The sequence below is a fragment of the Drosophila bipectinata genome, chromosome 2L, assembly GCF_030179905.1.
Source record: "Drosophila bipectinata strain 14024-0381.07 chromosome 2L, DbipHiC1v2, whole genome shotgun sequence".
In the NCBI taxonomy this organism is placed as follows: Eukaryota; Metazoa; Arthropoda; class Insecta; order Diptera; family Drosophilidae; genus Drosophila; species Drosophila bipectinata.
This window is the reverse complement of record NC_091736.1, coordinates 11,485,120-11,510,445: the sequence shown is the minus strand read 5'-3', so window position 1 is coordinate 11,510,445 and position 25,326 is coordinate 11,485,120. Positions and strand designations below refer to the sequence as shown.

The 25,326-nt window shown below is 38.1% G+C and overlaps 8 protein-coding genes across 8 annotated transcripts; 5 read left to right on the top strand and 3 right to left on the bottom strand.

The window, feature by feature from the left end:
- The first annotated feature begins 90 nt into the window (after nt 1–90).
- Nucleotides 91–1,819, top strand: Sps2 (Selenophosphate synthetase 2). The gene is made up of 4 exons (XM_017243779.3): nt 91–326; nt 381–759; nt 844–1,037; nt 1,090–1,819. The coding sequence occupies exons 1-4, from the start codon at nt 170–172 to the stop codon at nt 1,470–1,472; spliced, it is 1,113 nt and encodes a 370-aa protein (XP_017099268.2). The 5' UTR covers nt 91–169; the 3' UTR covers nt 1,473–1,819.
- Nucleotides 1,820–2,067: 248 nt separating this feature from the next.
- Frmd5 (FERM domain containing) lies at nt 2,068–5,057 on the top strand. The gene is made up of 8 exons (XM_017243857.3): nt 2,068–2,345; nt 2,872–2,976; nt 3,043–3,085; nt 3,153–3,326; nt 3,393–3,772; nt 3,832–3,920; nt 4,002–4,219; nt 4,276–5,057. Exons 1-8 carry the CDS (start codon nt 2,256–2,258, stop codon nt 4,890–4,892), a joined length of 1,716 nt encoding a protein of 571 aa, XP_017099346.1. The 5' UTR covers nt 2,068–2,255; the 3' UTR covers nt 4,893–5,057.
- Nucleotides 5,058–5,425: 368 nt separating this feature from the next.
- On the bottom strand, nt 5,426–12,274 carry LOC108127039 (pituitary homeobox 3). Its single transcript, XM_017243858.3, has 5 exons — nt 11,833–12,274; nt 10,603–10,913; nt 9,951–10,008; nt 5,872–6,176; nt 5,426–5,654 (listed from the first exon to the last, which is right to left on the bottom strand). Exons 1-5 carry the CDS (start codon nt 12,221–12,223, stop codon nt 5,475–5,477), a joined length of 1,245 nt encoding a protein of 414 aa, XP_017099347.2. The 5' UTR covers nt 12,224–12,274; the 3' UTR covers nt 5,426–5,474.
- A 1,220-nt stretch (nt 12,275–13,494) lies between these two features.
- CtsL4 (Cathepsin L4) lies at nt 13,495–14,939 on the bottom strand. The gene is made up of 5 exons (XM_017243429.3): nt 14,730–14,939; nt 14,521–14,673; nt 14,074–14,460; nt 13,794–13,954; nt 13,495–13,741 (listed from the first exon to the last, which is right to left on the bottom strand). The coding sequence occupies exons 1-5, from the start codon at nt 14,847–14,849 to the stop codon at nt 13,546–13,548; spliced, it is 1,017 nt and encodes a 338-aa protein (XP_017098918.2). The 5' UTR covers nt 14,850–14,939; the 3' UTR covers nt 13,495–13,545.
- Nucleotides 14,940–15,391: 452 nt separating this feature from the next.
- Nucleotides 15,392–16,548, top strand: ClpP (Caseinolytic protease proteolytic subunit). The gene is made up of 3 exons (XM_017243671.3): nt 15,392–15,612; nt 15,669–16,094; nt 16,154–16,548. The coding sequence occupies exons 1-3, from the start codon at nt 15,571–15,573 to the stop codon at nt 16,442–16,444; spliced, it is 759 nt and encodes a 252-aa protein (XP_017099160.1). The 5' UTR covers nt 15,392–15,570; the 3' UTR covers nt 16,445–16,548.
- Nucleotides 16,549–16,926: 378 nt separating this feature from the next.
- Nucleotides 16,927–21,468, bottom strand: Cand1 (Cullin-associated and neddylation-dissociated 1). The gene is made up of 8 exons (XM_017243670.3): nt 21,239–21,468; nt 20,793–21,176; nt 20,445–20,734; nt 20,170–20,332; nt 18,759–20,117; nt 17,461–18,688; nt 17,258–17,404; nt 16,927–17,196 (listed from the first exon to the last, which is right to left on the bottom strand). The coding sequence occupies exons 1-8, from the start codon at nt 21,281–21,283 to the stop codon at nt 17,066–17,068; spliced, it is 3,747 nt and encodes a 1,248-aa protein (XP_017099159.1). The 5' UTR covers nt 21,284–21,468; the 3' UTR covers nt 16,927–17,065.
- A 168-nt stretch (nt 21,469–21,636) lies between these two features.
- pim (pimples) lies at nt 21,637–22,628 on the top strand. Its single transcript, XM_017243672.3, has 3 exons — nt 21,637–21,807; nt 21,867–22,208; nt 22,263–22,628. Exons 1-3 carry the CDS (start codon nt 21,768–21,770, stop codon nt 22,502–22,504), a joined length of 624 nt encoding a protein of 207 aa, XP_017099161.2. The 5' UTR covers nt 21,637–21,767; the 3' UTR covers nt 22,505–22,628.
- Nucleotides 22,629–22,974: 346 nt separating this feature from the next.
- Nucleotides 22,975–25,253, top strand: lft (Limb expression 1 family member lowfat). Its single transcript, XM_017243330.3, has 5 exons — nt 22,975–23,128; nt 23,565–23,717; nt 23,805–23,968; nt 24,162–24,352; nt 24,407–25,253. The coding sequence occupies exons 2-5, from the start codon at nt 23,645–23,647 to the stop codon at nt 24,783–24,785; spliced, it is 807 nt and encodes a 268-aa protein (XP_017098819.1). The 5' UTR covers nt 22,975–23,128; nt 23,565–23,644; the 3' UTR covers nt 24,786–25,253.
- Nucleotides 25,254–25,326: the final 73 nt, after the last annotated feature.

The following is a 25,326-nucleotide window of genomic DNA, read 5'->3' as shown; positions in this document are numbered from 1 at the left end:
TATAAAAATTAAAACGTTTTTAAAAATATTTTTAAAATTCATTTCTGGCCAAGTAGTGATCGTTTAAAAGCATCGATAAGTTCAGAACCACTTTCGCATTTTACCACCACTAACGACAATAGACCAAAACTTATTTACTCAGCTGATTAGAAAAACAAAGTCTTTAAAGATGTTCCAACCGGAGAAGCACGGGCTAATGCCCGATTTTCAGCTTACCAAATTTACAACGCACACTGGATGAAGTTGCAAAATCCCCCAAAAAGTACTTGAAAAGTACCTAAGGGGAACAGACATAGCAAATACAAACAATGAAGGATACCTTATTGGTAAAAAAAATAATGATTCAATAAAGTTAATTATTAAACTCACTTTTATTGTAGGCTCTGGAATGGACTGTGCAGTAATACCACTAAAACGGCATGAAGATTATTTACTCGTTCAGACTGTAGATTTTTTTTACCCCATGGTGAATGATCCCGAAACATTGGGTCGTATTGCTATAGCTAATGTTTTAAGCGATGTTTTTGCGGTGGGAGTGACAGAATTTGATGCAGTGGAACTGATTGTTAGCACCTCGACAAGCTTCTCAGATAAAGAAAGAGACGTTGTGATATCTCTTATTGTGAAGGGATTTCAAAACTCATTGAAAGCAAATGGGTTTCCTAATACTATTCTAAGGCTCAAGGAACTTAAGATCAATCCGTGGTGTATAGTCGGCGGAATAGCCACTTCCGTCTGTCGGAAGGAGGAAATCATTTTGTAAGTTCTTGGACCATTTAAAAGTCATTTAAAGTGTTTTTTTATCCGTTTTTTACTAAAAAATCTATTTCGAATGGTTTATAGACCTTCCAATGGACGACCAGGCGATGTTTTGATACTCACAAAACCCTTGGGTGGCCAGATGGCCATGGATGCCAGCCTTTGGCAACTTAACCAGACTGAGAGGTACCAAACCCTGCGATCCGAATTCAGTGATCATGAGATCAAGGAAACATTTGAAATAGCAGTAAAATCGATGACCTATTTGAACAAAAATGGTAAAAGCTTTATTTTAGAAGTTTTCTTAAAATTAAAATATTGTCGTTTCAGCTGCACTTTTAATGCACAAATACCAAGCACACTGTGCCACCGACATCACAGGATTCGGTTTATTAGGACATGCAAAAAATCTTGTTAATTTCCAAAAGGAGAAACTGTTGTTCAAAATCCATACATTGCCATTTATCAAGAATGTTTTACAATTCAGTTCTCTAGTTGGCCAGAGTGCAAAGTTCCGTTCTGGCAGATCTGTGGAAACATCTGGTGGCCTACTAATTTGCATTTCTCCCGAAGCTGCAGTTAAATTTTGTCTAGAGTTTGAAGAGGTTACAAGGGGGCAGCAAAAGGCTTTTATAGTTGGTACTGTAGAACAGGCAGTAGAGTCAGATGCCGTATTGAGCGATAATGTTAAATTCATTGAAGTAAGCTTATAAAAATAGTTGGAATATATTAATCATTCATCTTATGAAAATTATTTCTTAAAGGCTTAGCCCGGAAATAATCTGAAATTTATTGTACACCACAAGTGTACAATAATCATGATGATTAGTAAAACTCTTCCAACTATGTTGAAATAATTATGAAATTATGAAAATATTCAAAGTAAATTTTTTAAATTAATTATTCATTCTATGATGATTATTTCGTAAAGGTCTAAAAGCCGGGAAATATTCTGAAAATAATTGTACACTAATGTATAATAATCATGATGGTTAATTTAAACTTTTGAAAATATATTATTTTAATACCAATAAATAAAGAACTTATTGTCGAAAATGTATGTTGTAGTTTATTTTGTGAAGTGTCTCCCATTTCAGTAAAAATAAACAGTTTGCTTTATAAATATTTAATTTGTAATATAATGTTGTATTTAGTAGCGTTTTAGTAGAATATTGCACCCAAGGGCTATAATATACCAATAGTACAACTTTTCTGGAAACACATGTTCTGAAAAAGGCAGTTGTCCTTATTTGGTACTTTTTACTGTTGGTATCCTCCCCGCAGGAAAAAACACCCTTAACGGGAAAATTAAAGGACGGCAAAGGACACTGACTTTGTTAAACTCACTGGAGCGACAAAATAAAATATAAAATGCCAAGTAGTCGACTATAAATTAAAATTGATCTCTCGAATATAATCCGCCCACTTCTGTGTCGCTTGTTAATGTAAAAGTTCCCATAAATGTGAAACGGTCCATTCAATTGCCAAATAACAAAATGTTCAGGAGCAAAAATGAAGGAAATGTTGTGTACAAATGCACAGTTCGACTCCTTGATGACTCCGACGTCCTAGAATGTGAATTTCAGGTATATATACCGGACCATATCCATCGCAAGAAATATTTATTAGTTTCTTACTTGAAATTTTCCTCATTCCAACAAATCTACCTCTGAGGAAAGACACTAGTTAAGTGTAGATAATATTATAAAACATGAAATCCCCAAATAACCAAATTACAACATTGTCCTTTAAATTTGGTTTTAAGTTTTCAAAGCGTTGCTATTCAACAAAAAACAAATGTGTGGTTAACGTCCTTTCTGGTTAGTTGCCGGTAAAATACGATATCGACATTACAAACCCATCCCAGTAACTCAAAACAAATGCTACAAAAATATATGTGTAAAATATGTAAACAGTTAAGGACATTTTTATTCTAAAAATGTATTCTCCCCATGTTTCTGAACCATTTTATTGTTTAATAAACCTTTTTAGCAATAATATGTTTCTGTTGTTTCATTTTGTTACCAACTACGTGTGTTTTTTGTTGCGAAATACCTCGGTTTCAGAAGTATGCTTATTCTTTAAAAATATGAATATTTTCTTATCTTACAGCCGTTCCATAAAGGTATTTATTTATTGGAGTATTTATGTGGTGAGTTGGAAATCAAAGAGAAGGATTACTTTGGATTGCGATATGTTGACTCATCAAAACAAAGGGTAAGTGATTTTATAAAATAAATAAAGAAAATGTATTTAATAATAGATAATTTTTTCTTTTAATAGCATTGGCTTGACCTTTCCAAATCCATAATAAAGCAATGCAAGGGTAAGTAAAGTATATATTAAATAATAATATTGAATTTATTCAATATAAACATTAATTTTATATTTAGATCTGGATCCCATGTTATTTTCGTTAAGAGTTAAGTTTTATCCTGCGGATCCGTTTCGATTGACTGGAAATGCACGAATTATGTTATATCAGCAACTAAAAAGAGATCTCCGACATGGTCGTTTATATTGCTCCTTGGGAGAAGCGGCAGCACTAGGTGCTCTAATTGTTCAAGGTAAATTCAGAATAACATTCAGAAAATTAGAAAACCTTTTTAAAATATTATACATCTTATTTACAGAGGAACTTGGCGATTATAACGAAGACGTGCATATTGGATCTTATGTATCTTCCATAGAATTAGCCCTACGCCAAACAGAGTATCTGGAAAAGAAGATAATCGAGCTGCACAAAAAGCGTGAGCCCGGCCAGGATCTTTCCCTGGCCATGGATGAATTTCTTGGCATAGCCCGTGGACTGGAAACCTATGGTATAGATCCACACCCGGTGAAAGATCACCGGGGCTCGCAGCAATATATCGGAATAAATAATTCGGGTATAAGCACATTCGTAACTGGAAAGAGATCGCAACATTTCCGATGGAATGAAATCCATAAAATAAACTTTGAGGGAAAAATGTTTATTGCACATTTAAGTTACACGGATGCTAGTCGAGAACCTGTAAGTTGACTTATTCCAAACTTTATTGCAATTATTCTAAGACTTTAAATTTTTTAAAGAAAAAACATACCGTTGGGTTCAAATGTCCTTCTGGAGCTGCTTGCCGCTATTTGTGGAGATGTGCCATTGAACAAATGCTGTTCTTTACGTGAGTTTTAAAATAAAATTTAATAAAAATTAAAATCTTATTTTTAAAATCTTATATTTTTAATATATTATTCATGTTTAGATTACCCAATAGCCAAAGTGCGGCTGTGATTTCTGGCGGAGGCTTTTTCTCCTGGGGTACAAAATTCCGATACACCGGAAGAACTGAGCGTGAAATTTTGACTGAAAACATAAATGCACTGCGGGAACAAAAGCTGAATAATTCTAATTCGAGCAAACGAAAAGCCAGTAGTGTGCCAGCCACGCCTTCCAGCCCTCAAGGTGATTTGGCCCAAATACGTAAGTAAATAGGGTTAAAAAAATGATTATTATTGATTTATTTTTTTTATTTCTAGGGTATAGCAGCCTGCCGAGATCCACGATGTCTGAACCCCTGGGATATGCCATACCCAATGGTTCTCACTGCTATGTGGGGCAAGACCATGAGGGCAACGGCGGGATTCAAATATCCAGCCTGGAGCCAGTATGCGAGGAGGCTCGCCTGCGATCGTCAAACGTCGATGGCCCGAACTATCTGTCCACCCAGATGGGTTATGCCTACAGGGACTCCGTCGAGCACTCGTCCACGGAAAGCGGTCTTACGGTGAATGGCTACGATCATCCGAGGAAGCATGAGGCGAAGCAGCACGGAACATGGAGCTCGCCAAACGCATACTATGGACACTCCGCCGATGCCACCTTCAATCCCAGTTCAACGGCGGATCACTTTTTGCGAGGCGATCCGTCCGTTCAGAAAGTGAAAAAGTTTCGAAAATTTCACTTGTTACATGCCTTTGTTCCGTCCGTTATTTTTGTGGCTTTCGCAATGGCCGGAACGGCCGTGTTCATCATGGAATCCGAATCGGAGGCCTTCGAGCAGCTGCGCAACTCCCCGGAAATGCTATGTCTGCGCTATCAATATTATCAGCCGCTGAAAGATTTTGTTTTCGAGAAATTCGGTCGGAGTAAATAAGAGTGTTCTTTCGATTTTCGAATCTACATTGTAGCAGTAGCTTGTTTAATTCCACTAACATCCACTGTATCCGGGTATTTTAGTATGTATTTAAGTCAATTTTTTATTATAACGCTGTAATTCCATATTAAAAACAAAAGCCTGAAATTTTATTTTAACATTTAATCGATTCGTTCTGATTGGGTGATGCTGGGTCCGAAAAATTTTAATTTAAAATGAATCCTAGTTTCTAATTTAAATTTTTAAAGGTAATCCAAAAAGTGCGGACCAATACATACAATTAAGGAAGAAGTATTAATCCATATAATGGACAGTAACTAAAAACATGAATAAAAACTATACAATTTTAGGAGCTTCATAAAGTAAACCTCAACAGGGTTCATAAAACAGTTCTTTTTTATTTGTCGATATTGTTTCTCAATCAATCTTATCCAATAGATTTAGTTAAGTAAAAGTTTTATTAAATAAATAAATGTGACTATCCTTTATTTTATTTATGACAGTAGGCCCCAAAGGGCCGTATTATCAACTGAATGTACATTTTTTTTATTCTAAATACTATTTGGTAAATAGCGATGTTTACTATAGAACCATATCCGCTTGAAGACCCAATGATTCCGAGTGTTTCTTGGCCTTCATTCGAAGATCCGCTATACTGGAACTTTTGCTGTGAGCAGCGGCGAAAGCGGCCAGATTTATTGAATATTGTGGCACGGAGAAGAGTCCAGCTGGGACTGTTCCATTGGTTATAGCTGCGGCATACTGCAAAATTAAAAAAGAAATTAATCAAAAATATTGGGAGGAACATGAAGCTCCAATGCTTTTAAATAATAATTCATTAAAAACAAGAGTTATCAAAATAAAATGTAGGAACTTTAAATATTCAGAGCAAATATCACTTTTCTTTTTAGATAATTTAGATAAAATTAGTGTAGCTTTTTTTAAGGAATACTAGGGTGGTTTAAAGAGTAGTTCTAACCTGGTGAGCTGCTACTGAAATAATCGCCGGATCGAAAGCTGAAAAGGCGGCGGCTGCTGCAACTGTGCTGGAGAATTGTTTGACAGCTGAGCGGGTGATGGCCGGGGGATGAGGTGAATCAACATTGACTACCGGAACTTTTCCGGTACTGACACTTCCAGTCGCTGCAGGATTAACACTGGTCGCCGTCGCTGGAAGTGGCGGAACGGAGGAATTTCGCAGTGCCGCCAGACTGACATAGGGTGCCACTCGACAAGGTTCCAGTGGAGTTGCAATGGGAGGACTCCGACTACCTACCAAGAATCCTTATAATAATAAAAGAAAATACATTTTTTCATCAGATAATAGTTTTATAAATAATCTTGTTTTTCAGAAGTTTTGTAAATATTCACTGTGGTCCATATAGCGGAAAACCCCATTTTTAAGGGATCTGGGATCCCACGAAAAATAGGCAAAATATCTAAAAAATATTTTGTCTCAGGATTTTGATGCAGAATGGTGGCAAATCGATACAGAAATCGTTTAAGGTACTCCGCTTGAGAATCGGATGAGAATTGGGGAAGATATAGCCATCACTGTGGCCCCTATAGGGGAAAACCCCATTTTTAAGGGATCCCATCACGAAAAATAGGCAAAATATTTAAAAAATATTTTGTCTCAGGATTTTGATGCAGAATGGTGGCGAATCGATACAGAAATCGTTTAAGGTACTCCGCTTGAGAATCGGATGAGAATTGGGGAAGATATAGCCATCACTGTGGCCCCTATAGGGGAAAACCCATTTTCAAGGGGTCCCATCACGAAAAATGGACAAAAAATTTAAAAAATATTTTGTCTCAGGATTTTGATGCAGAATGGTGGCGAATCGATACAGAAATCGTTTAAGGTACTCCGCTTGAGAATCGGATGAGAATTGGGGAAGATATAGTCATCACTGTGGCCCCTATAGGGGAAAACCCATTTTCAAGGGGTCCCATCACGAAAAATGGACAAAAAATCTAAAAAATATTTTGTCTCAGGATTTTGATGCAGAATGGTGGCGAATCGATACAGAAATCGTTTAAGGTACTCCGCTTGAGAATCGGATGAGAATTGGGGAAGATATAGCCATCACTGTGGCCCCTATAGAGGAAAACCCATTTTCAAGGGGTCCCATCACGAAAAATGGACAAAAAATCTAAAAAATATTTTGTCTCAGGATTTTATTGCAGAATGGTGGTGAATCGATACAGAAATCGTTTAAGGTACTCCGCTTGAGAATCGGATGAGAATTGGGGAAGATATAGCCATCACTGTGGCCCCTATAGAGGAAAACCCATTTTCAAGGGGTCCCATCACGAAAAATGGACAAAAAATCTAAAAAATATTTTGTCTCAGGATTTTGATGCAGAATGGTGGCGAATCGATACAGAAATCGTTTAAGGTACTCCGCTTGAGAATCGGATGAGGATTGGGGAAGATATAGCCATCACTGTGGCCCCTATAGGGGAAAACCCCATTTTTAAGGGATCCCATCACGAAAAATAGGCAAAATATCTAAAAAATATTTTGTCTCAGGATTTTGATGCAGAATGGTGGCGAATCGATACAGAAATCGTTTAAGGTACTCCGCTTGAGAATCGGATGAGAATTGGGGAAGATATAGCCATCACTGTGGCTCCTATAGGGGAAAACCCAATTTTTAAGGGATCCCATCACGAAAAATAGGCAAAATATCTAAAAAATATTTTGTCTCAGGATTTTGATGCAGAATGGTGGCGAATCGATACAGAAATCGTTTAAGGTACTCCGCTTGAGAATCGGATGAGAATTGGGGAAGATATAGCCATCACTGTGGCCCCTATAGAGGAAAACCCATTTTCAAGGGGTCCCATCACGAAAAATAGGCAAAATATCTAAAAAATATTTTGTCTCAGGATTTTGATGCAGAATGGTGGCGAATCGATACAGAAATCGTTTAAGGTACTCCGCTTGAGAATCGTATGAGAATTGGGGAAGATATAGCCATCACTGTGGCCCCTATAGAGGAAAACCCATTTTCAAGGGGTCCCATCACGAAAAATGGACAAAAAATCGAAAAAATATTTTGTCTCAGGATTTTATTGCAGAATGGTGGCGAATCGATACAGAAATCGTTTAAGGTACTCCGCTTGAGAATCGGATGAGAATTGGGGAAGATATAGCCATCACTGTGGCCCCTATAGGGGAAAACCCATTTTCAAGGGGTCCCATCACGAAAAATGGACAAAAAATCTAAAAAATATTTTGTCTCAGGATTTTGATGCAGAATGGTGGCGAATCGATACAGAAATCGTTTAAGGTACTCCGCTTGAGAATCGGATGAGAATTGAGGAAGATATAGCCATCACTGTGGCCCCTATAGGGGAAAACCCATTTTCAAGGGGTCACGAAAAATGGACAAAAAATCTAAAAAATATTTTGTCTCAGGATTTTGATGCAGAATGGTGGAGAATCGATATGGAAATCGTTTAAGGTACTCCGCTTGAGAATCGGATAAGATTTGAGGAAGATATAGCCATCACAGTGGGCCATATAGGCGAAACCCCCCATTTCAAGAATAAGCCACAGCGAAAATCTTGGTTTAGAAAAGGTTTCCAATAGAAAATTTTCATAAAATCTGGATTCTATAGAAATTAAAATTAAAAATCCCAGTAGACAGAATTACTCGTACTCTCCAGATTGGCAAATCGTTTTAAGATTCAGTGACAAGTAATTGAATTCATTTTGTAATTTATTGCTCAGAAAACGCCCCCGGGTCTGAGAGGCGGCGTCATTCAACCACAGGGACGTGTTACTCCAGGAGCACATACAAATGGCTCTCCGGGGACCGGGGCCCAGGTTAACGTCTTGTTTATGGTGGTTCACCGGCGGAAAAAAGCCTGAGAATTGATATGAACCCATAAAAAGCTGGCCATTCGTTGTCTGCTGGCTGTTGTGCTTTTTATGCCAAAATTTCAATTTGATTACATTTCTGGAAGTTTTTTTTGTTGGGTCCAGTATTGAAATACGGCAACATTAGGAGGGAATTTGATAAATGCGATTATATCTTTTAATCCAATTAAGTAACAGTTTTTTTAGGAGGGGCTACGCACTTCAAGAACTCCACTTAAAGTTAGTATAAGTATTATTATTTTTTTTGCGGAAACTTTAAGTGGATGATTTGCAAATAAACAAACTTTACAAAAGCTGACCTTTAAATTTTCTTGTTTAACATTTTCCCATAAATCCGCGCATACCTTGATGCTCCGGTTCCTTTTTGTTTATTTTATGAATTACAATCAATTCTCACAATCACATCTGCTCACAATTTCGGGTGGACGGTAAGGACGGCAAGGCAAGTCCCTTTGGCAAGGATACACAGAGAGCCGTTTTTTAGAGACAGAAACACAAATCATTGCTAACTTCATCAAATTAAATATTCGAGCAATAAAACGGCGAATGCAAACGCCATTCTATTGAGTGAGTGGATCCTGGGTGGGTGATGAATTAGAATCTGGGGGGGAATCAGGATAAGACCTTGGAAACGAGGGTTGAACCGGCGAAAGGCGAATGAATTAATGAAGAGACATTTAAATAACTGTGAAACCGTAACATATTGGCGCCGGGAGTTGATAAGCCAGGAAATGAACAGTATCCTCAAATGTAAATTGGTCTTGGCTGATTTTTGTGTACTTAACTAATTGCGATTTACACTTTCATTAAGCCTAATTGGCAAAAACTTGTCTAGCATTGAGCAAAGGAATGGTTTATTTTTCTTTGGGAAGGATTTGTACTTTTTACACTTCGAAAAAACTTTAAAAAAAAACAGGGTTTTGTGCTTTTTAAGATGTCTCAATAAAGGAATCAAAATTTTAAAGTCCCTTCAAAATAATCGTCCCTAAATGGGCATTATTGTTAGCATTCTTCAATAGGTATTTTTAAATGAAAATTCATATTTTGTAATTAAATAATTATTTGTCGGACTTTTGTTAGAAATTTAAACTCAAATATTTTATACAACATTCTAAAATTTTTAAGTCTTTTTGAGTAAAATAATTATATTTGTATATTTAGCTTACCTTTATGCATTTGATTTTCATGCTTTCTACATTTTGCCCGTCTGTTTTGGAACCAGACCTGAAAATACATTACGAATAGTATTTATTGAAATCCTTAAAGTACCTTTTATTGTAGTTATTATTGTTTTTGTTTAACATAATTACAAGAGTTGCAGTCAACCGATGTATGTATAATGATAATCTAACTATGGTCCAAAAAGTTCAGTTATTTATCGGATGCCATAAAAAAAGTGACACTCCTGCTGGCATCTACATATTTCATGACCACATAGTGTCTATTGCTGGTACCCTGATTGAGCATTTAATCTTTAACCGGCCCCCTGATGCTTAAACAATTTTCTCCTCTTAAGCGAGACAGCAAAGGGTGGTGGTCGACTACAAACCACTTAACACCCCATATTTTTCCATGTGACGGTGGTTGAAAAATCAGATCTTTCGTTCTTCTCCCCTGCTCCTGCCAGGAACTTCACATTTGGGGAGACAGTTTTTGGGGAGACAGTGTCGTTTTGTCATTAGTACCAGTGTAATGAATATCAATTGAAAATCAATTTGTGCTTGTATTGCATCTACAGGGGGACACCCGCTGGACAGTTTCATTGCCAGGCTAGACAATTTTCGGCAGAATTTATGGCCACTTCTTGCGAATAATTACCTGCACTCTGGCCTCGCTCAGCCCCAGCCGCTGGCTCAGTTCCTCCCGCATGAAGGCATCCGGATAATGTGTCTCCTCGAAGAGTCTCTCCAATTCATTAAGCTGGTCCAGCGTAAAGTTTGTCCGAGATCTTCGCTGCTTTGTGTTAACCACGGACGGATCGAGGTGGTCGCAGTGGTCCCTGATTCTGGTTGGATCCGGGGAGCCGCACTTCTCAGGTATTATCGGCTTGTCGGGGGCTAACGTCGGCGTGTTGCTATCCTCCGTGCAATCACTTACATGTGTCGTTACTATCGCAGAGATTTTTGAATCTACAAATTTTTAAATTTTCATTTTATGGAGTTTAGGTATCACGTTTTCAATATACACACATAAATAACATATATTAAGCATAAAAAACTTTAATTTCATATTTTTTGGCTATTTTAATAAAGATATTCTCATTTTATTGCAATGTTTTGATTGAATTACGTATACGACCTGTATTCAAGTTAATATTTTTTCAATAAAACTTGTCTTTTATATTTTGAATATACTTAACTTGATTAAAAAAGTAAAAAAAGTTCATAATAAATAAATTTTACTATACTATTTGTTATACCATTTATATCATGGAGATTGTGTCTGTTTAAATATCGGACATTTTATCTTGAAGATTTTCTTAAAAGAATTTATAATTGATAAGGTATCTATGAAAATTAGATTAATATTTTCTGATTCCTATTCTTATTGCGTCGTTTTTCAAAACAAAAAGCTATTCATAGACATAGGCTATTAGACTCGTAGATATAAGGTTTACGCTTAAAAGCCAAATTTAGTTAGTAGTAGTCAGAATTTTCCTTATCTTACGTCCTATATAGGATATACACAATATAGTGCAACAATAAGCACAACATACCTAATATATACAATGTATATTATACATATCTATGTTGGTCCTATCAAATTAATATATATTTTATGGCGTTTCCGCTTGAGTAGACGAATGTGTCAATTTTATGACCTCATTTGTCTGATTTGTCACTATGATTAAGGATACTTAATTTTGAATAATAAGTCAGAATGACCATTTACATTATCTCACAAACTTTAAATCCATTTTAGCTTTGTAAACTTGATCGTTTTTTTAATTATAGAAAACTTAACACAATTAAAACTTTTCTTTAAAGATCCGACGGGAATTCCAATTTAGCATCGTCTTTTTTTCTCAAATCGAAATTCAAATTTTACCTTCTGGCTGTGAATCCACTTCTAAATCCTCGGATATTAACCAGTTTTTGGGCTTGTTCTCTACGGGTTTTCGAATATTAGGACTTAAGCGGTAGGTCTCCACAACATCCTCGGGAGGAGAATCTGGTCGTGGGTCCGGTTCAGGGGCGATAATTGTATTACTTTCCGAAACGGACAAATCGGTTATGTCAATATCCACGGACTCGTCACCACTCGCACAGCCGTCGCCATAACTGCCGCCGGAACTAATAGAATTTATGAGAATGGAGTTTTTAACATCCGGATGCTTTTTAATTCGCGCGCCCGTCATTGAATTGAACAAAGCGTGAACACTGTTGTTTGTTAAGTTGAACTCAAAGGATTTTGTTACAAACTGTGCCAATTGCTCCATATTTTGCTAAAATAAATAAATAATTGCGGCCGATTTTTTCGCTGCGTTGGAGCATAAGTTGCTGTAACGGAACTTAGTTGCCGACTATTTTATAGTCAACACCAATAGCATTCGGCGTGCCTAATCACTTCACTTGGCTCTTTATCGCTGCGCATGTCATTCGGCACATCCTTAACCAATTCCTCAGACTCCATTAGGCGAGAGAGCCAATCATTGGAGTGGGTAAGCATTTTTCAATCGCCAAACTACACTAAAAAGTGAACAAATAAATTAAAATTTGAATCTCTCGAGCAGGACCCATTTAAATAGTTCAACATCTTGACTTTATTCAATTAGCATTTTTATTTGAATTTGCTAGCCAGGCGCAAGCTTAAGCTCTCTCGGACGCTCTCAACGGCGAGTCCTTATAAAAATCCACCCCTGAATCCGCAGTAACATTAGGTGAAGTCCTGCCTACGGTCCTTTAAATTGCTCTCATTGGTCTACGGAGGAGCTGCGTTGTAATTTGAAAGTGGTTGCATGCTGAGCGATTCCACCTTACTTTCCTATTATTGGTTATAGCCATTATAGAATACACTTTATCCATTAAGCGGCAATGAAACACATTATAATTTGCCATGAATGATTCTGTGTGGGAGGAGTTTGGTTTTAATTAAAGTGGGATATCAAAGGATTTAAGAGTTTAGCACGCCATAAACACTTTTAAATTCGCCCTGATAAATACAATTCAGCTTAATGCTTACTTCCATTGCCAGTGCATTATTTTTATCTACTTTTTAACAAAGTCGGCTCTTGGGGGCCCTTTTATTGATTCAGGGCGGGCACCATGGCGTAAAATAAAAGGGTCGGGCTTGGACCATTGCCACGCCCTTAAAGTTCATTAAGTTCAAACTGTGTTAATGACACTGTGCAGCAAATATGACACAATTTTTTATACATATTTATGTGCATAGCATGTGCAAACAATTCATCTTTCTAGGACACCATAACGTAATTTAATCGTTTTGATTACATTTCATTTGGCATTGATTCGAACAGCTCCCAGAAACCATGTTACACAGTGTACTGGATTCATTTATCAACTTGTGTGTCTCTGTGTTTCATTTGATTTAAATTCGGCACTAAAGCTTTCATTTCTCATATTTAAATTTGAAGGATTTCTCTCTTCTTTCGGGAAGGACTCACCTTTTCCATTTTAAAATCTTTTTTAAATCCCCGCAATTCCTTTTGTTTCTTTTAAACGTAGTACGATTTGAAAATATTAAAGTCGCTTAAGAGGTGAATAAGATCCTTTAATCGTCTTTTTTTATTGAAAATAATTATTAGACAATGGCATATGCTGCATAATTGGCTATCCCACACATATTAACACCTTTTCGTATTCTCATGTAGCCCGATTCGCCCCAACGCTGCCCCCACCAATTCTTTAAGATCCAATAGTCCTTTCCAAACCCAATTATTAGCATGGCATGATTTACAGAAGCTGATGAACACATCGGATCATCGTAGATACCGTCGCTAAAAGGGAATATATTTATTATATGGTTCATTATGCAATATTTTGTATTACCTATATAACTGGAATGTCTTTGGTGTGGCATTAATCGATATGGCTACCGGTCCAATGTGCGTTACTGCAGCTTGTATTGCTTGCTCATCGTGGGCGGGCAAGATGGCCCAGGAAGTGACATTGACAACGGATAAATCGCTTACAAATTGACACTTTCCCTTCTATAATGAATATATAAGGACGTATAAGTAGTTTAGATATTATCGGATCAGTGGAGAGTTCAATAATAATAACAATAGCTATACAAATATAAAGCTCTATGTATCTTCATAAACCGTACCCTTGAAACATATTTATAATCATCCGCTCGCATTAGGCCTCCAGTACTTTGCAAATAGTTTAGAGTATTTCGTAAGGATCCGCCAACGCATCCTTGATTTCCATGCGACACACTGCAGTCAACGATTTGTTGCTCACTCAAATTCAATATTTTTCCGGTGCGTTTGAAAACCTGCCCCGAAATACTCTCCGAAATGCTGAAGGCGTAGCACGATCCGCAAGTTTGCTGATTTTGTGGCGGGGTAACGAATCCCTTTTTTCGCCAGTCTAAGCTCTCTGGAACATTAGTCATCAGTGGCGAACCCACTATTTCAGCTATATTATCTGCTCCTTCTTCTGTATGGCTTTTTAAAAGTCTTAAATACCCTTTAAGGTAACCATCAGTATTCTAATTTAAATAAAATTGTGTCATTATGCAGTTATAAAGTTCATATATGTAAAAAGTTACCATGTCAGCAAATTTATTTGGTTTTAACCTGAAAGAAGTCTGACCCTCTTGGAAATTTTTGTTATGTTTTTCGATGATTTTATAATTTTCTTCGAAGGCTTTAAAACTTCGAAATTCATCATCATTACGAAGGTATTTTCTATTATTTTCGTTCTATAAAAACAAGTTTTTATTAATACTTTACTGTATTTATATTAATTACAACTTACTTTGAATATTTCAAATTCATTTTTATACTCTGATTCAGTTACATTTCCATTATTAATATCAGAAGCTAAAATTTTATGTTTTAGAAAACACAAAAAACCAAAAACGAGAATTATCCGCATAGCTGTTGTTCCCAAAATGGTTAACTAATAAACTAAATTTCAGCAACTAAGCAATTCTTTTCGACAACGTAAAATTACATTTTTTATAAAGCTGACTTAATTTATACACTTTAACAGCTTGATAATATGTACTTAAGATAATAATTTTGGTTCCTCCTACATAACAGTATTTTTATGACATTATTTATTATGTTTTATTATAATTATTTATCGAATTTAAATTATTTCGAGCTTAACTTAAATAGATCCATGCGAATGCTATAAAATAACTTAAACAATAAAAGAATATAAATATCATTATTAAAAAAAATCCTTTACCTTTACTAACAAAAATATGTTATCATTTGTTGAATATACATATAAGTTTTTAAATATACACCTATTTATTTAAAGTTAATAATGTTTAGTAGTGTGACCGTCCTCCACCAAAAGCTTGAAAAAATACTAAAAATGCTGTTGATTATAAAAAATTGACTACGTATTCGAGCATTTATCTGAATTAAAGAATATTTCATTGAGTTTAAGTTCATAGACAAAGTTTTTTCAAGCCCCACATGGTTAATCAGTAGAACCTTCGACCTACTTGCCATACGATAGTCATCAGTGTTTCTTTTCATTTGTGTCAGATATGAATAAAAGTGTGTAGTCTAAGCCTTAAAAACAGCTGTTTTGCATAACATTGCGGATCCGGTTGATTTGCGTCAAAACAAAAGCCAGGATCATGTTAAAAAACGCTGTTAGCCGCTTGTTGCAAATAAATTCAGTAAGTTTAATGTATCTGCCATTCCGTTACCTAATGCCCTGCACTTCATTTTACAGGCAAAATGTGCCGGCCGAAAGAATTTGGTTCGCAACATCAACCTGATTCCCATGGTGGTAGAGCAAACCGGCAGAGGTGAACGGGCCTACGACATATTTTCCCGCCTGCTCAAGGAGCGGATAATATGTCTTATGGGCAACATCACCGATGACATCAGCTCCACCGTAGTGGCCCAGCTGTTGTTCCTGCAATCGGAGAACGTCAATAAACCCATTCACCTATACATTAACTCTCCGGGTGGCGTTGTAACGGCGGGCCTAGCGATCTACGACACGATGCAGTACGTCAAACCGCCCATTGCGACGTGGTGCGTCGGACAGGCGTGCTCGATGGGATCGCTTTTGCTTGCGGCGGGAGCACCTGGGATGCGATACTCACTACCAAACGCCCGAATAATGATTCACCAACCATCTGGCGGCGCACAGGTTCGTTTCGCCATGATGTTTTCCGATTGTGCTCTATTATTATTATTTGTTTTCTTTAGGGACAAGCCACGGACATCCTGATCCATGCTGAGGAAATAATTAAAATTAAACGCCAGCTGACCAGCATATACGTAAAACATGCCAAAAACTCATACGATGAGATGTGCTCCCGAATGGAACGCGATCATTTTATGACTCCCGAGGAAGCCAAGACACTGGGAATAATTGATCACGTTCTTGAACATCCACCGGAGACTGTTTCTGAAACAGGACCGACATCGGACGGCAGCGTGACCGGCAAAACCGTACCAGAAGAGGGCGAGAAGAAAAGAAGCAAGCAGGCTGCTTAAAATTTGTTCACGTGTATAAACCAAAATTCTATTTTCAACTTGAAACGGTTTGAATACTTCAATTAGCAATATATCGAATGTACCATCTTTCAATAACACCGAAACTGGCTGTTTTCCATTTTCTGGTTCGTTTCTAAGGCTACAATCCATTTAGTATGTTGCGTAACAGCTTCTCCAGTCGGTGCATATTCAATTGATTTTATAATGCACAAAAATAAACTATCAGAAATATTTAAGAGTACTTCCAATAAGATTAGAAACTGATAAAGTTAAGAGTTAAATGCTTCAACAGCAACAAAAAGGGTTTTGGTATAAAAAGTTTTAAATAAATGTGTTTTTTTCATATCTACCATCTTGCATTTATCTTCTATAGATAAAAATAATAATAATGAAATTATCTGAAGACTTCCATTAATCCAAATTCTCAAAATTAGTTTTTGAACAAAAAGTCTGATTTCTACATCATGCGGTTGAATCTCCACAACTTATGTTTGCTTCAAGTCGATCTGCATTTATTTCTTATTAGAAAATCTAAAAGCTATATCAGAAAAGAGATACTTGTTTGTGCGTACACGCATATTTCTTAATTAAGTAAAGGAATAAGAAAACAAATTTCCGCTTTTAGCTTTGATCCATTACAATTATGTCTGAGCTGCCGGCAACTGAATCCTTCTGAATGTAATCATAGATCTTGCTCAGCTCAGGGGTCTCCTTGATCGACTTCAGGAAGTCCATTAATTGTGGATTCTTGTCTGTGGAAATATTGCTGGTCAGTACTTTGTTTTCCTCAATATTGTGTTGTACGCTACTTACTTGCTTTGGGAATTTGGGAAAGAGCAGAAACAGCACGTAGGGCCGAACGCTTCAGTTCGTCTTGCTTTTCGTACTCCTGTTTTACAGAATTGGCCTTCACTTTGTGTGTGCACGTATCACGTAGTTGCTGTATAAATTGATCGAGTCCTGAAAACAATTAGCAGATTAGCATTTACCTTATCCAACATCTCTACGTTACTTACTTAAAAGAACCTTATCCGGGCAAAGCACGGCCAAGCGCGCTGTCATCAGATAGGTCAACATTTTAATGTCGTAATGGTCGCAGAGACCGGCTTGGACATGGTCCAAAAATTGCATGACATCCACCCGATCCAAGCCCTGCTCGAGTAGTGTGTACATGCACTCAAATGCTGCCTTGCGAATGTCCAGACCGTCGTCGACGGTATGCTTGAACGGTCCCATCTCAACCTCCCGAATGAGCTCGCTCTTCACCTTCGTCTCAGAGTAAAGCCACGGCAAAAGGGTGGGCAACAAGTCCCGCACCAGGCTTGGCTTGTTATGCACCGCCGAATTAAATGCAACAAGGGCAACACGTCGCACCTGCGGCTCCGGATCCCGCAGGGCGAACAGGAACTCGCCAATGCTCTGTTTGAGCAATGCGTCGATGGGCTGAGGCTGATCGGAGATAGTGAACTTCACGGAGGACACCACCACGGTGCGCATGGTGGGGCTTTCGGAACGCAAGGCTTGCTGGAGCTGCGGAAGTAGCTCGTCGGGATTAACCAGAACAAGTTTACCCAAGCATTCGGCCACCACGTTGCGTGAACCCTCCTCCGAGCATTCACAATGCTTAAAAAGCTGGCTCCAAATAGACGGAACCGAAGGCAAAAGTTGGGCAAGTCCACTCGGTGACACGGAAAGTGATGAGATCACTTCTTTTAGGGAGTGCAGAAGCAGGTATTGACGCTTGGGCTGCACCTCAATCTCATTTAGAATCAGCGGCAGATAGGTCTGTAGACTGCCCACGGATACAGCTCCAAGAGCATGAGACGCTGCTGCCTTCACATCCTCAGAGGTGGCTCCAAAGCATTCAATAATGGTCTGGGGCAGGACCTGAATGCTGCTTAAATCAAAGTGTCGGCCAATCTCTCCAATTGTGAGCAGGCAGAAGATGATTTCCGTATCATTTCGCTTCTGTAGATCAGTAATCAGCTTGGTAGCCAAGGGTGTCGCCACCTGAGGGCACTGCTGGGTGAGAGCAGCGATGCACTTGGCCGACGAGTGGTAAGCCTGCTTGTGCAGCTGCACCTGCTCGCTGGGAGCACCGCCTGTGGCTCTAGAAGAACCATCGCCTCCGCCAGCTAAGACTGGACCCATTAACTTCGAGACCAGCGATTGATAATCCAAACCTGTCAGCTGGGTTTGTACTAAAGCTTGGAACAGCTCCAAGGTGCAGTTCAATGCAGTTCCCTGTAAGAATGAGAGAGAACTATAAGTAACAACCAATGATACCTAAGTGTATTTAAACATTTTAACTCACCTGCAGCAAAGGCGATCGCACCAAAATAAGCACCGATCGAAGGAATTGCTCGTGAATTCCAACAAGGGCTTGGGGCTGACGACGAGCCACAGTACTGAGCAGAGTAAGCGAATATTGAGCTACGTGCAAATCCGAGTCTGAGATGAGAGGTGGGATTTCAACAATCGCTGTCTGCAGTAGATTCGGCTCAAAGTTGCTCGAATAGTTGATGACAATTTTATTAATAAGATCGAGCGAGTGGAGTTTCAGGGCACGATGGTTCTTGCGTAGGAATGTCCCCAAAGCCGGCAGCACGTCGTGGAGAATGGGAGTAAGATCAATGTGGAGCGAGGAGGCAGCGATGAGTGTCAAAGCCTTTACGCTGCTCAGCCGGGTTACCTCGTTCTTCAATCGCTCCATAAATATGGGCAGGCAAACAGGTAGTTCGTTTTTCAACAAGTCGCCCATGTTGGCGATAATCTGTCCCATGCAGGCGATGGCCCGTTCCTTAACCTCCTGGTCTACATCAGTAACTTTCAGTTTTTGCAGCGTGCACGAGTAAACTTCGCCCACAAAGGACGGTGCATCAAAGTCAGACTTAGCCGCATTTCCTTCTAGCGGTCTTATAACCTTAACCAACTGCTGAAGAACCAAGAGGGCTTCAGTGGCGATTTTGTAGAAGGGGTCGAACACCGAGGCGACCACCAGGGGCACCAATGACGGTATGTGTGGGTGGAATACATGTGGAGGATGTCCCTGGAGCAACGAATAAAGGAATCCTAGGGACTCTATTTTCATGTTGCTTGTCGAGCTCTTATCATTCAATGAATAGCTAATGCCGGGTACAATGCTGTCCAAGTAGGGACCCAGGGCGCCGGGCAGTGAATTCAACAGTTCGCGCAGCAAGAGGAAGCAGTCTTGACGCGTTTTCATCGATTTTTCCCTCATTAGCGGCTGTATAGCCTTAACGATTAACGGTAGCTGTTCAATTAGCAGTGACGTCGGTCCCGACACCTGATCCATAGAATCAGGGTCGTTAGCCACATCATCGCTCGCACGAGTGTTCTTCAGCAGTGCCACATAAGCATGGAATATGTCAGACTTCACATTCTCCTCACGCTCCTTAAAGCGAGCAATTAGAGCCGGGCTCAAGCTGCGGTAAAAGTCCTCGATAAGTTCCTGACGTGTAGCAATCAGAACCTCCAAGCACTTTGCGGCAGCCCGACGCACCTTCCAGCTCATGTCGTCGTCGTCACTATACTCCTCGCTGTCCACATACTCATCCTCTTCGGTGTCCATGGCGTAACCAGTATCGCCATCATCGGTCTCATAGTTATAGTTTGGATCGTACGTGATGTACTTTAAGCACAGCTCAAGTATCTGAAAAGTACAATAGGAATACGATTCTTATGCAAATTCTTTTGGAACTTACCATGGGAATGTGCGGATTTATGGCATCAGGGCAGCGCATAACAAAAGCCTCACAGGCTTGCAGACAAAATTCACGCAGCTCATCGTCATCGCGCTGACTGTATTGGCTCAGTAAGAGCATGGAGCGATCGATGTGGTTGCATAGGCGATGGCCAGCCTGGCGGCTACAAGAAAATTTGTTGATAACAAAACATCATAAATTATGACACATAATAAAAAAAAATATATTGCGACAAATGTACGGTAGCGGTGAGGTTTTATTCATGTTTTCCTTACCAAATCGAAGCCAAGCACTGGATATAAGTTCGTATGGCAGCAGGGTTCGGTGGATTCTCCAGACCATCGAGCATGTGATCAATAACGCCATTGTAAGCGTTACTATTGGCCTGGATCAACAGGAAGGAGAGCGCGACAATAGTGCGCTTGCGAACAGCCTGACGCGAGGAGGCCAATTGGGGCATCAACGCTTTAAGAATAGTGCTATGGAACGGAACCAGAAACTCGCCGAACCGCGAGAGCAGATCCGCCAAAATGTCGAGCGACTCGAGTTTAACAGAAACGTCCTCCTAAATGGAGTATAATCCTATTAGTAAGATCACGAAGGAGTATACCAAGCATACAAACCTTCTCAATAGCTGTGCTCAATTTGCCGGTGATCCGCTGACAGACGTTGGGGGCTAGGGAATTGGAGGACTGAGGCAGTTCAGCGATAACTGTTTTAAGACCAATGCTCGAGATGTCGCGGAGCTGCTCTGTGTTGGACATCATATTGGCGCAAAGGGAGTCAACAATCGTCTCCACCTGGATCTCCTTTACTTTGTTGACCAAGGGACCCAGACACTTCACCGCCAGGTTCTGCACCTCGCCGTTCTTGTCCTCTAGAAGTTTCAGCACCATTCGCACCACCTTTTTCTCCGATTCGTCGTCAAGAATAATGCTGTCCTTTTGTAATTCGGTCATCAAATCATTTGTCGCCATGAATCGAAAATCCTTGTCGGTCGATGTCATCTACAGCAGCAAAGGCTCAATTTCAATTTCATGATTTTGCTAAAATTAAAATCTATACATACTTTTTCCAGCAAATTTGCTATTTGATGGTACTGATGTGACGCCATAGCGAGGACTTCAAAAAGTACAAATTTAATCAACAGAAATTGGTAGGCAAGGTAGTATGTGTATCACTTTTCTTTTAGTTTAAAACTCGAAGTCTACTGAAATTTTTCCGGCAGAAATTCTACAAGTTTTTCACATTCACAATTTTGTTAGGCTACCATTCACGATTAGAGTGACCAACTTCATTCGGATTAAGAGACCGATTTTGCGAAAATCCTCCCTTTCCGGTAAATCCCTAAATGGAAATTATTATTAAATATAATAAACCTTTAACATTTAAAACTTAATAATAATAATTTTAAGAAATTAAATTTTAAATTCTTAAATAAGCTATTCCCTCAGATGTTTTGAATCGGCTTACTAGGTATCGATAAATGATAACTTGATAGAGTCGCTTCTCTCATCCCTAGTTAAGTGCCGCTCGTTTCCATCAAATTTTCGAACAAATCTAACAAAATATCAAACTAATCTTGCAATTGCGTAAAAATGGATAACATATTGAACAAGGAAAACACAGGGGTTTATTGTAAGTTATAAATTGTGGCGCAATTCGCATGAATAGATTTCATCATTATATTCATCTAGTACCTGCAAACCCCATCAAAAATGGAGTCCCTTTGAGTAACACTGTCTTGAAACAAACTGTAAAAAAAAGCGTGCTTGGCAAACTAGACAATAATCTGCTCAAAACCCCAAGTATCACTCCATTTAAAAGCGATGCAATTAAACTAGAAGGAAGCATCGCGAAACTGTCAATCCGTAAAGGACTGAAGCAAAATTTTATCAATAGGGATCGGGAGGAGACCAGTGTAAAGGCAAGGAGCTGCTACTTGGGTGGTTACACGTTGAAGGCTAAAACATCCATTACAAACTTGTTCGACTATACAGATCTTCCCAACCCACAATGCTTAAAGAAGTGCAGCCGGCGTAAGTACTTAATAGCCAGCAATTAGCATAATATAACAGACTGTGTATTTTCAGCGATTCAAGAAGTCTGGTCTGAAAATCAAGGAGGGTATGATGCCTTGTTTGAAAAACTTTCATATGACTTTCACAGCTTGGAAAATGACTTTGGAGGAGATAACACACCTCCAACAGAACCAAAAATTGATTTATTGCCTTCTTTAACTGTCCCAGAAGACTTTGGTACCCCCAATTGCGAATTCCAGTTAAACTTGATGCTGCCGATACCGAATTTTGAGAGTGTTCAAATTTTATTTTAGTATTAATAAGTTGTGTTTGTTTTATCGTAACGTATCGTATATTTGTATTTATTTGGCTTGTGACTAATGAAATATTGTATTTTTTAAGAAAATTAAATAAATATTAAGTCTTCATCTGCGAATATATGGTATTGACTGATGACTTTTATTTTGTGTATATTTTTGTTTATGAACATGACTTCTAATGAGTAGTACATTACTGTATTATCTTACTATAAACTTTTCCGTTCTCAAAAACAACGAAAATTTCAAATATCTCAAAAATATCCTGCCCTAATAATTTTAATATATTAATATTGCTATTTTTTGAAAACAAAACCGAGGTCTGAATCTATCCTTCTTTTCCATCATAACATTTTAAAATAAATTTTAAATAATTAAGTCGCCAAACACAAATCTCAATTTGGCTTTTTCGAGCTAAAGCCATTTGCTGGACATTGGCCATTTTACAGCCAACAGTTGGCAACACTGGAACACAGTAATGTATCTAGTTTCTTTTTTACATTACTGCAGAAAGGTTTCTTAACTCGTCGTCGGTTAACTTAGCTGATCGTTTCAGCTAAATAAAATAGCAGTGAAAATTCCTTAAGCACGTTCATGAGTTGAAATACAAATGCATATACGGTAATAACAAAAATAGATAAAGTTATTAAAAAAATAATATTGATTTAAGCACAAAGAATTATTCATTTGTTGCTTTGTGGATAAAAGAATTAGTTATTTGGTCTACCAGTGTAAAAAGTAACATTTTTTCATATATTTGCGTCCAAATAAATCAAAAGACTTAAGCGACAAACTGACATTTAATGGTAGACATGTATGTTTAAAGACGTGGCAGTGTCACCAATGCAGTAACTCAAACATTTCGCATATGTATGTATTGCATGTGCGTATGTAATCATGTGCTGTAAATAGAAGACATTTCCAGTTTTTAATGGAACCCAGTTCACATTTAATTTACCATTCATTATGGCTCTCAATATGTGTTATGCATGTAGACACATACCTACACACCTACATATGTTTGTGTCAATAACTAAAGAAATATTTATTTCTGCAGGCACTTTGGAAGTGATTCGTGGTTTAACCTGTGATGAAATAATCGTGTTTGGTTAAATACAATACAGAAGATTCAGAACAATGGTCTACCCTGAAGAACCTTTTTGGGTTTTGCCAACGGTAACTGGATTCTACGAAGATAGAGACTATAGAGGTAATATAGATGAAATGTGACATCATAACTTGAATGCCTGACTATATATTTACAAAAACTTGTAACACTTGCTTGTATGCATTGCAGTTAATGTGGTTGAAGCCCTACAAGAGTTTTGGCAAATGAAGCAATCCCGTGGAGCGGAATTGAAAAACGGAGCTCTAGTAATTTATGAATCTATCCCATCGAATAGCCAGCCATATATTTGTTTTGTGACTTTGCCTGGAGGAAGCTGCTTTGGAAGTTTTCAAGTAAGTTTTAACGCTACTGGTTCCGCTTACCCTTTACAGAGAGTCAGCCTCATCTCATTGTCATTCTTTTAACAATGAAAAAAAATTAAAATAATAATATGATAAAGGTTTTAAATTCACTTAACAAGGGAAACCAACATTTATAAACCTACATTTAAAACGTTTTTTAAATACTTTCTTTAATCATAAACAGAATTGTCCAACTAAGGCAGAGGCTCGACGCAGTTCCGCAAAGATTGCTTTAATGAACTCGGTTTTCAACGAACATCCGTCGCGTCGAATAAGCGACGAGTTTATTCAAAAAGCTGTACAAGATGCTCGAACTTCATTTAAAGGGACATCTCAAACCAATGAAGGAGCAGAATCCGGAATAGGAGCATTTAGGTAAGCACTGACCCCGTCTTAGTGTTAATCGGTGACTTATATTGTCTTCCTCAGGTTCATGTTGGAAGCGAATAAGGGAAGAACAATGTTGGAGTTCCAGGAGCTAATGACTGTGTTCCAGCTCCTTCACTGGAACGGATCGCTAAAAGCCATGCGCGAACGGCACTGCTCAAGGCAGGAAGTGGTGGCTCATTATTCCAATCGTAGCTTGGACGACGAAATGCGCTCTCAAATGGCGTTAGATTGGATTGCCCGAGAACACGACAGTCCTGGCGTCATCCGTAGAGAGCTCGTGGCGGCGGAGAGAGAACTTGAGACTTTCCGCATGGCTGGCCGTGAACTCCGATTCCCGAAGGAGAAAAAGGACATTTTAATGATAGCTCACAATCAACTGGGCGGTAGTGCCCTTAACTCAACTTCCATTGATGATTAATCTAAAGATAATGAGCAAAATGCGCGATCAAATTCAAACAATATTTTAGATAAATCCCTTACTTTCACTTTGAGTAATTATCAATATTTATTCAATTGGCATACCATATGATCTCCATGATGAAAAACACGCGGAATTATTATTTGAAAAAATATTACATTTCCCCTAAAGAACTTCCAAATTAAAAATAATTTTAATAAGATTGTTATGTCGGATTCTTTAATGAGAGAAATTTATAAATTGATTTTATTTTAACATTGTAGTTATTTTTCTCTGCAGATTTTTGTCTTTATTATACTATTTCATTCTCTTTTAAATTCATGAAGTCAAAATCCTTGAAATCTTTAGATTATTTATTAAAAATAATTGAAACATTAAATATTCCGGCATAACCTCTCTTCAATCGTTAAAAATGTGATTTTTAAAACAGCTACTACAAAAATAAGACTAAACCCAATAAATTAACTATATAATATTATTATAACTTTATTTTTGTTTTATTTAAAGAAACTTAAGTATATATTACTCATGAGGCACCCAT